The sequence below is a fragment of the Taeniopygia guttata genome, chromosome 14 (assembly GCF_048771995.1).
Source record: "Taeniopygia guttata chromosome 14, bTaeGut7.mat, whole genome shotgun sequence".
Taxonomy (NCBI): domain Eukaryota; kingdom Metazoa; phylum Chordata; class Aves; order Passeriformes; family Estrildidae; genus Taeniopygia; species Taeniopygia guttata.
The window spans coordinates 4925117-4935342 of NC_133039.1; the positions used below are offsets into that span (position 1 = coordinate 4925117).

Below are 10226 nucleotides of genomic sequence, written 5' to 3' on the forward strand. Positions count from 1 at the left end.
CTGAAAAATAAGAGTAATTTTTAAAATTTCCAAGAACCCGCACTCGGTTTGGCCCGAGATTGTCCAGATGCATTTTCGCAAAGATCACATTCTGCTGCAGTAGGAGGTGGAAGAGAGAGGGAAAAAAATAACCAGGGGGAAAAGGGAGGGAAAAAAAAAAAGACAAAAGGGAAGGAAAAAATAAGGTGTTTGCCCATGTGCTTGGCTTCATAGCCCCCTTCGCTTTACACCTCTCCTCTTAGCACCTGGGAAATTGGCACTGCCACCTAGTCTAAAACTAATAAATCTTTTTCCCTCGATTCAGGCTGCTTCCTTCTCTGCAGATGTTGGCAATCAGGTTTGCAAATTTCAAAGTCATTCATCCCGGGCGGCTGGGAGAAAAGCAGGTTTATTATTGCAAAACCTGTCACCCTCCCAACGCCTAAAGTAAACTCCGAGTCACCTCTCCACGCCCAGGGGAAAGAAAGCGGAAAAAAAAAATTAAAAATAGAGCCAGAGAGGGAAATCAAACGGTCAGAAATCCCTTGTGTCCTCCTACAGGACTGTGGGCAGGAGAGCGCGGCAGCGTCCTCCCAGCAGTGCCGGACTCCGCGAGCCGCTGAGAAAGGGAGCTCGGAAAAGGGGAAAAAAAATAAAATCCTCAAAAACAAAAAGTAATTTAAACAAATAAATAAAAAGCTGACTGTGGGAAAAAAAATTAACTGCGTATACTTCAGCGTCTAGCTTTTTGGTTTTTGTTTTTTTTTTTTTTAATGGATATACAGCCGTGGGGCTGCCCGTGGATGAAGTGCATCGAGAAGGGGGAAAAAATTCAAGGAGGGAGCAGTCACTGCACACTGCATGGAAGCTTTGTTCGCGGGTTTAAAAAATAAGAATTTCGGAGAGGAAAAAAAAAAGGGAAAAAAAAAAAAAAAAAGAAAAAAACAACATCAAAACCAGCGATGCCGGCAGCGCTGCCCGGGGGCAGCGGGACCTCAGCGGGGCTCGGGCTGCACCGGGCAAGAAATCACCAAAAGAGCCCCATTGTACCCCTTTTTCCCAGCCCAGGGATGGTTTTTTTGGCTGTCCGGGAATCCCAGCGCCGGGCAGCGCAGTCCCGTCCCTCCGCAATCCGGTCTGCGCCTCTCCCAGCTTTCCCGAAAATCGGATTTATTCCCCGGATTTATTCCGCAGCCGCCGCGGCGGGGATTTTCCTTAGTGCCAACAAAACCGTACGCTGGAAGGGGGGACTTCTATCGGATAGGCGCGATTTTTTCCCCCCATTCCCTTATTTTTTACTCCATTCCCTTATTTCTCCACCATCACCCTATTTGTTTTCGTACTTCTTCCCCATTCCCCTATTTTTTTTTTCGCCAAATCAAAACCACTCGAAGCAGAAAACACTTGGGGAAAACACGCGAAAAAGCAGCGAGCACATAAATATATCATTATGCTGACGGTATTTATATTTTTTTGGGGGGGGGGGGGGGGGGGGGTTAAAGCCCGATCCCGGGTTCGCCGCCCGCGACCGCGGAGGGAAGGCAGGGAAGGCGCGGGGAGCTCCGCGGAGCCTTACCCGGGTGGGAGTGGAGGCTGATGCCCGATGCGAGGAATTTTCCGGGCTGGAGGGCGGCGGGGAGCCCGGCAGCCATGGGCCCGGCGGCGGGGGCCAGGCGGCCGGTGGCTCCCAGGCGGTGGCTCTCCATGGCCAGCCCGGAGAGCAGCGGAGGGGGGCCGTGCACCGAGCGGGGGGGCCCGAAATCTCGGCCATCCATCATCCACTCGCCGGCTTCACGGAGTCTCCCGGATCGCTGTCGATGCCCGCCACCACCGCCTTCCCGCCCCCCCCCCCCGCCCCCCACCCCCCTTCTCCTCCCCCAAAAAATCAGATGGTTTTCAAAAATAAGGCGTCCAAGCGTCCCATGGCGCGGTGCAGGGAGCCAGCCCCGGCGCGGCGGTCTCGGCGCTGCCTGCGAAGGAGAAAAGAAGGGGGAGGTGCGGTAAGCCGACATGCCCCGACACCCCCCTGCTCACAGCCACCCCCAAAAATACCCCCAAAACCCACCCTCATCTTCCCGGAGTGGAGGATAAAAAAGGGAGAAAAAGCGGAGAGAAAAAAAAAATTAAGGAAAACTTGTGGCAAAAGGCAGGGACAAAAAAAAACTAAGTACTTAAAAATTATATTTTAAGAATTTAAACTTTTTTCCCCCAAGAGTTACATTTGTCACGGCCGCAGCCCCGGCCGGGCAGGGCAGCGCCCGCCCGCAGCCCGGCTCCGGCGGGGACGCGGCACCGCACTTCGCCCCGGAAAACAAACACACAAATCCCAAAATAACAACAACAACAACAACAACAAAAAAAAAACCCACTCATATATTTCTTCTTTTCCTTTCTTTACTCCCCTTTTTTTTTTTTTTTTTTTTTTTTTTTTTTAGTTCTTTAATTTTTTTTTCCCCCTCTTTTCTTATTTCTCCCCCGCCGCCGACTCCGGCGGCGGCATCTCTCCGGTAGCCGAGTTTCTCGCTTCTTTTGGAGCTCATTCCCACGGCTCCAAAACACCGACTGGGCTTGTTGTTTGGGCTGGGGTTTTTTATTTTTCCTTTTTGCAGCGCCACTTTCACTCGGGAAAACAAAACCCGTATTATCGTTTCCCGGCACAGCTTAAAAAAAAACCAAAAAAAACCCAACCCAACCGTATACACAAAACTATCTATATTTGTACTCGCAGCCTGATGAAAGGCTCCACTCGCCCGCTGTATTTTGTATAGCGAGAAGTAACAAACACTGCGTGGATAAAGTGGAGGTTCTACCCCTCAAACCCTCTCCAAGCGCTACCGGAGCCCCGGGAGCCGCCGCTCCGGTCCCGCCGCCCGTCCCGGCTCCCGGGCGGGTGCTCCAGCGCGGGGGAAGAATGATAAAAAAAAAAAAAAAAAAGAAAAACTAAAACAAAGGGAAAAAATAAATAAAGGGGAGAGAAATGCAAAATTTAAAAAATTCTACCCCAAAAAATCTCACTGCTTTGCTTTTGTTGGGGGGTTTAAAAAAATTATTTTCGAGCGGATTTGAAAATTAATTAAACCCTGCCTGCGTGGCTGCTCGGGGCGAGCCTCACCCCGAGGGCTGCGGGAGCGGCCGGATCCCGGCTGGAAAGTAATCAATAAAGGAGAAAAAAGCTAAAAAGGGGGGAAAAGCGGGAGGGATGTGGCGGAAGAGAAGGGTCGGGGGTGGGGGGAGATGGGACCGCCGCCCCGGGCTCGGGGTGCGGATCCGGGTGCGGGTCCTACCTCGGCGCGGTCAGGCCGCCTGGTCGCGGGGCATGGCGGCGGTGCGGGGCTGGGGCGGGGGGTGCCGGCTCGCCGCCCTGCCCGCCGCCCGGCTCCTCCGCTGCTCCGCTCCGCTCCTCAGGGGCAGCAGCGCGGGAGCGACGCGGTGGCGGCCGCGCCATGGAGCGGCGGGGCCCCGCCGAGCTGCAGCATCGCCTCCACAACCCCCCCCCCCCCTTCCCGGGCCGGCCCCGCGCGCGCGGCTCGGCGGCGCTTAAGGGAAGAGGAGGGAAAAAAAAAAAAAAAAAAGAAAAAAAAAAAGAGAGAGAGGAATAAAAAAAAAATTAGGGAGGGAAAAAATTATTAAAAAAAAAAAAAGGGGAGCGCGAGCGCGGGGCGGGAGGGAGGGAGGGAAAAAACGGGGGAATGGGGGAGGGAAAAACGGCGGCGGCGGGGCTATGAAACACGCATTGTTCTCGGCGCGGCGGGGGCGGGCCCGCGGCTTCTCTGCGCCTTCCCATTGGTCGGCCGGGCTGTCACTCAGCGGCGGGTAAACAGGCGGCTGTTTCCAGGCCCCCCGCTCGCCCCGCCCCCGGCGCTCCCGCTGCTGTTTCCAGGCCGCCCCCGCGCTGCCGCCCGGAGCGGGCGGGCGGGCGGGGAGCGGCCGCGGGTCCCCCGCTCCCAGCGGGGCCGTGAGGGGGGAGCGCCCCGCGACCCCGCCATTATCTGTGGGGGTTAAATCCTTCATCCCGCCCGGGCAGGGCTGAGGGGGAAGTGCCGCCGGGCCCTCTCCCACGGCCCCGCCGCGGACAAAGCGGCCTTTCAGGGCCGGGGGGGAGCGGGGGAGGGTCCCCTGCCCTCCCTGCGGGCCCCGCCTCCCAAAAAATTCAAAAATAGGGTGAAAAGGGACGCTGGGGGAGGAGACATTGACACATTCCCCCCCTCTGGATTGTGAGCGGGGCGGCCCCCCCTGCACTGCCACACCAACTTTTACTTTTCTTTCTTTTTTTTCTTTTCCTTTCTATTTTTAATTTATTTTTCTTCCCCCCCCCCCCCCAAATTTTTAATGTGTTTTTCCCTTTCCCCACTTCTTCCTCTGGGAGAAGTGGGGGACACCCCACGGCTGCCAACCCCCCCCCCTTCTTTCCCCGCTTCTTTACTTAATCAAACAAAAATCGGCTTTTATAACGAAAAAGGAGAGGAAGGAAAATACAATCTAATTTAATCCGGTATAAATTAAAAGTAATAATAATAAAGCGTCCCCCCCCCAGGCCCCCGGACAGGAGTTTCGAGGAACCCACCGGGACATCGGCCAGAAAAGAGGAGAAACAGCCCCAAAAATCTGCTCACTTTTAAACATTCCAAGCAAAATCGAGTTTGTCGAAAAGCTCTCACGCTGCTCAAGGCCCTGGTTTAACGTGAAAATAATAATAATAAATAATAATAATGTATATTTATGTTTTTATTTTTATTTAAGAGCAAAACTGCGTCAGAGGCGAGGGCTCAAACCCCGCTGCCTCCAAGGGGAGGGCGCTTCTTTTCCCGGTCTCCTTTAGTAAACCAGAAAAAAAAAAAAACAAAAAAAAAAAAAAAAAAAAAAAACGGGGGAATTGGGGGTGAGAGGGGGGAAGGAAAAAAAAATAATGGTTTGATCGCTTTTATGTGGCTTTAAAAGCATATTTTATAAATGTTTAATGCCTTCACGCCCGGACCTCCCCGCCGCTGTCCCCGGGCCGGGGGGTTGGCATATCATAAATCAGGGAAATGATAATAAAAAAATAGAAAAAGCAGGCTCGGGCGGGGCGGGATCGGCCCCCCCTCCCTGCAACTCCAGCCCTTCCTCCTCCTCCTCCTCCTCCTCCTCCCCTTCCCCGGCCGGGAGCCATCTTGTACAGCAGCTCCTGGCTGGGGCATCGCTGCTGCAAAACACCCTCAAAAAAAGAGAAAAAAAAAAAAAAAAAAAAGTACTTCCGACCTAATAAACGCGTTTTTCTAATTATTATTGTTATTGTTATTATTGCGATTATTCTTCCCTCTCCGGCGCGGTGCTGCGGGCGCGCCTGTTTCCCGGCTGTTTTCCACATGGAATCTCAGCCCCGCTTGTTTTCTCCCCATTATTTCCCCCAATGATCCCCCCCAACCCTGCAGCTGGGGGCACACCCCGCAATGGGGGGATGGCGACCGCTCCCACAATTTCCCCCCGCGCCAAACCTTTTGCCGCAAACAGCGCTTTCTCCAAAAATACCAATTTTTATTAAAAATAACATCGGGGCGGGGAAGGGGTGGGGGGGGTGGGTTGTCCCGCGAGCAGCCGCACGGTGTTGTGCCCCCCCATTCCCATTCCCATTGCCATCCCGATCCCATTCCCATCCCGATCCCGATCCCATTCCCATCCCGATCCCGGTGCCCCGGGCTCCCGGCAGGTTCCCACGGTGCCGCCCGCCCCCGGGCCGCCCCCCGCCCCCCCCGGGGAGGAGGCACCCCCCTCCCGCCCGGCTCCGCTCCCTCCATCTCTCCCCTTCTGCTTTTTCCTTAATTTTCTTTTCTTTCCCCTTCTTCCCCATCCCCCCAGCTATTTATTCTCCTTTTTGTTTTGTTTTGGCGTTTCTTCCTGGTTCGGTTTGGTTTGTTTTGTTGTTTCTTTGTCGGTTTTTTTTTTTTTCTTTTTTTTCTTCTTTTTTTCCATTCTTCCCTTCCCTCCCCGGGCGAACACGAAATTCCCGGTGGCCGCCCCCGTCCCGGTGCCCGCGGAGGCGGAGGGCAGCGGGCAGGAGGCAGCGGAGCGGTGCACCCCCAGCCCCACACCGGGCGCTGCCCCATAACCCCCCCCCGGGATGCAGGTAGGACGGGAGGCGGAATTTGGGAGTGGGGGGAGCTGGGGGAGGCTCTCTGGAGGCGTGGGAGGCAAAGCAAAGCGATGCCCCCCACCCCCAACGCATCTCCTCCGTTTTGGGGGGCTGCCAAGGTTTGTGGGGGGGGGGTGGGGGACACTCACCCCTTCATTGCCAACCCAGCTCTCAATTTTCACTCACAGACTGGGCACAGGCCCTGCTGCTGGACCCCCATCCCCATCTGCTGGGACCCCCAAAATCCCCTTTTTTTCCCTCACAATAATCCCCCCCCATCCCGTGCTCCCCATCCTTAGCTGGGGGGGTGCTGTGCATCCTTCCCGCCCGCTGTTTTTAACGTGCTTACTACACGTTTTCAGAGTGTTTTTGGAGCTATATTTAAAGTGTGCAGTCAGTGGCTGGATTTAGAAATCCAGGCATAAATCACATTAAAACGCGGACGGCGACGATCCCAACGCGTCGGCAAAGCTTTGCCCTGATTTCATTCCTTCCTTCCCATCTTAAAAGCAGAACCGAGTCTGACAGCAAGGTCCCATTCCCCCCCCACCCCCTCCCCCAAAATTAAACCCTGTAGGGACAGAGGTGAGATTTGAAGGCAAGGGGGGCCCTGCTGGGGTTTATTCCGATGCATCCATGGCGATTTATTATCGATGGGGGGGCTTGGATAATTCCAAAGCCTGGGGTCTCTCCCCACCCCAGCCCCTGTGAAGGAGCTGCCATCCGTGGGGAGGGGGCTGTGGAGTGGGGGGTCCCAATGAGGAGATCCCCAGGGAAACGGTTTGGGAACTGAGCAAAGAATTTCTGATTAATGACCAGAACAGCTCGGGATTTTGGCTTTCTCCATAAATCCTGGCTGATTACAACCCTTGTGCTCAGCCTGGCTTTGCATGGAGGGGGGACCCCAAAAAGCGACCCCCGCCAGGGGCTGCACCCAGTGCCTGGCAGCAAGTGGGGGCTGCAGCATCCTCACCATCCCAGCCAGAGCAGGGAAGAAGGGAGAGGGGCCAGGGGGTGCACAGGGATGAGGTTGGTGCCCTCCCCTCACTTCACAGGAGTTCTGATCCCGAAGCTCTGGGGTTTGTAAAGCCAAACATGTCCCAAACCAGGCTGGTTTTGAGTCCAAATACAGACTGATGGTTTTTTTTTCCTTGCCTGGAGCAGGAGGGTGGGTATTTATGCACAATCCTGCCCTGTTTTCCTGCTCTGCTACCTGTGCACTCACTGCCACCCCAAATCCCGAGCTGGGATCCCCCAGTGCCAAGACCTGCCCCATGCTGGGTGCCCTTTGCTTTCCACGACCTTCACCAAGCCCCTCTACTGGGCTTTTTTCACAGCTAGGCTGGATCTTGGATACATCGGGCTGGCTTTATTTTTTTTTTTCCCTTTTACCCAATAATAAGCTTTTTTCATCCAAGATCGGAAGAAAAAATAGTCAGGGAGGAGGGCTGACATTCACAACCCATAGAGAGCTTTGAGAAGAGCACCAGCCCCAAAGCTGTAATTACTGCCTGCATTTTTTGGCTAGGGATCAGCTGCTAAATTGGTTGTAAGGCACGGAAACGGCAGTTACACCTTTCAGCGGAAAAAATGTGGTTTAGTGGAGAAACGTGCACGGGAAACCTCCCCAAAACTGCAGTCCCCATACAACACCCCACTGTTACAGGTTTTGCATTTGGAAGTTTAAAACAACCCTCACCTCCAGGTGAGCTGAGCTCAGAATGACAAGACCTTCTGCATCAACAGAGTAAATTGGGGATTTTTCCCTTGATCTGTCAGTTAAATCAAAAATACCCTCCTGGATGCAGGACACGAGCAAGAGGGAGGCAGGAGCATGTGCTATTTTGAGGTTTGATATAAAATAGATACCCTTGGCTCCAGCATTTCTCCATAGCCCAGCCCACTGGAGCTGCAGGTACTTTCGTATGCATACAAAACATTCTAAAATGGAAAATATTCACAGCTGCTCTCGCTGTTTTGACAGGGGGGAAGGAATCGCGGGGCATGTTAAGGAGATATTAAAAGCTGTGGTTTGAAGCTCCTAAAGCATTTACTCAGCGGGAGAGCCAGAGAAAGAAGTTTAGAAGTTAACTGCATGCTCGTGTGCCTTTGCTCTGTCCTTCTTAAAATTCACCTCTCCTATCTGCTTCTAATTTAAACAAGCAGAGCCCTCCAGGAACTGGAAAATCCAGATTTGCAGCATCTCTCAGGGAAAGACGATTTCCTACGTGCTCCCCCCCAGCGCGAGGGTCCTGCTGAAGGTTAAACTCGTGAGTGCCTTTGGTTTTGCACCAAGTTAATCTCCCCACAAAATAAAAGACTGGGGAAGTGCTGGTGAAAACTGCACTGATGCTGCTGGCTGGTCCCCGGCTTGCTCCCATCACTATTCCAGAGCAAAACATGGATTTCACCACCTCTGCCAGCACTGAGTGCTCATCCCCACACTGCGCCCTGGCCTGCTTCACCTTCCCTGCCTGAAAACAGGGTAAACCCATCCACCTCCCCGGGGTACATTAGGGTGGCTTAATATTAAACACTCACCAATGTATTTTCAAATCCCTTCATGAAAGGCGTGAGAAGCGCTGGGTGTTAACAGAATAGATCCTTCACCTTTTAACAGCTGTTAATTGCCATTAAAACCAAACCTGCACAGCTTTATTGGAGCAGCATCTGAGTTTCCGTGTCGCATGCCGCGCCTTGCAAAGCCCTGGGTCGTGCCCTCCTGCACGGACGAGCCGTGGTGGATAAATCCTGGCTCACTGGTGGTTATCTTGCACTTTGGGGCCTTTTGGAGGGTTTCCTGGTGCCAGGTTTTATCCCTGTGCCGTCCTGCGAGTCGCTGCAGCAGTTGCAAGGAGCTCAATGCACCTGCCCTCGACTTGCAGCGGGAAAGAAGATGGGATGCAAGACGTGTTCCCAAAAATACCCCGAGGAAGCAAGCAGGAGCCTGCCCTCGAGGAATTGGGTCCCTGGGGCTGAATCCAGCCCGCAGCTGCCAGCAAAAGCCCGTGCTGGGTGCCACAGGGCTGGGAACAGCTCTCTGCGACCAAGGTGGGGTAAATCAACAGGCAGGGCTGGGAAAAGGCAGCCAGCACTGCTCCCCCTCTCCCATCCACCGTGCTGGGGGGTCCCTTCCCTGCTGCTTTTGGGGTTCATTGACCTGATCCCTTCCGTGGCATCCCCCAATCACCCTGCAGCCAAGATCTGAGTGCCAGGCAGGGGGGAAACCCTTGGGAAAGCTGTGGCAGGAGCTGCTGGCTCCTCACATCCCTCACAGGTGCTTTGTGCGCTCCCAAACATCCAGACCCACCTGGGGGTGCCCCGTGCCGCCAAACTGGGGGTGCTGAAACACCCGAGCATCTTGCCAGACCCCAGAGTTTCCTCTCCCCTGCATCCAGCACAAGGAGAGGATGCCCAGGACTGGCTCCCAGGGCTACCCCATCCCTGTTCCCATCGCCCAGCCCTCTGCGTGGGGGAAGGGGAGGTTGGACAAGACGAGTCCTTTCTGCTCCACAAAGCTCGTCAGCCAGCAGCGCTGGGTTTGTAATTATTATTTGCTTAAAGACGAGCCGAGCAGCTATAGACAAAAAAGTCCCCTCTTGTCGGAGCTGGAATTTGATGTCCTAACGACTGTTTTTGTACCGCGCCTGTTAGAGGAAAGAGCTCGGCAGGAGGGGGAAAGAGAGATTTAATTATAGAGCTGCATTGTGATTTTGCACACATAGCTGGCTGTTGTAATCAGGTTACAAGTGTATCTGATTTTCTTCCCTCCCCTCCCTCTTCCTCCTCTTTCTCTTTCTTTTCTTTTTTTTTTTTCTTTCCCCTTTTTCCTTTCAGCGGTCCAAATTAGTTGCTTATGTTTGGGTGTTGCAGAGATGAGCTGTTACTTGCCTTCAGTGAAGATCTTGATCTAGGGAACAGTGTTTCCAAAGAACCTCGGCAGCTCTTTGCCAAAGGGAGGCAAAGATTCCCAGCTCCAGCAGAAACCCATGAGGATGTGCTGGGCATTCGCATCCCACCCTCCCAGGACTCCCTTCCCACCATCTAATTAACGGGAGACACCTATAGATATGTGTGTGTGTGTATATATATATATATATATATATACACATATATATCCTCCTCCATGCTCCCCATC

General features: G+C 53.7%; 1 protein-coding gene and 1 long non-coding RNA gene across 6 annotated transcripts in view; one reads left to right on the top strand and one right to left on the bottom strand.

Moving 5' to 3' along the window:
• TNRC18 (trinucleotide repeat containing 18) overlaps positions 1-3606 on the bottom strand; it is a 56385-nt gene extending 52779 nt beyond the window's left edge. For 3 of the 5 annotated variants that reach the window (XM_030284863.4, XM_030284865.4, XM_030284864.4), the window contains exons 1-2: positions 3264-3606; positions 1556-1949 (exon numbers count right to left, since the gene is read on the bottom strand). In XM_030284863.4, coding sequence (XP_030140723.4) covers positions 1556-1757 — 202 coding nt within the window. In that variant the 5' untranslated portion in view covers positions 1758-1949; positions 3264-3606. The remainder of the gene's footprint in view (positions 1-1555; positions 1950-3263) is intronic. The other 2 variants (XM_041719147.2, XM_030284862.4) reach the window with 2 other exon arrangements.
• Positions 3607-5532: 1926 nt separating this feature from the next.
• LOC140685085 (uncharacterized) lies at positions 5533-8751 on the top strand. The gene is made up of 2 exons (XR_012058283.1): positions 5533-6082; positions 8073-8751. It is a non-coding gene; the product is annotated as an uncharacterized lncRNA (long non-coding RNA).
• The last annotated feature ends 1475 nt before the right edge of the window (positions 8752-10226 follow it).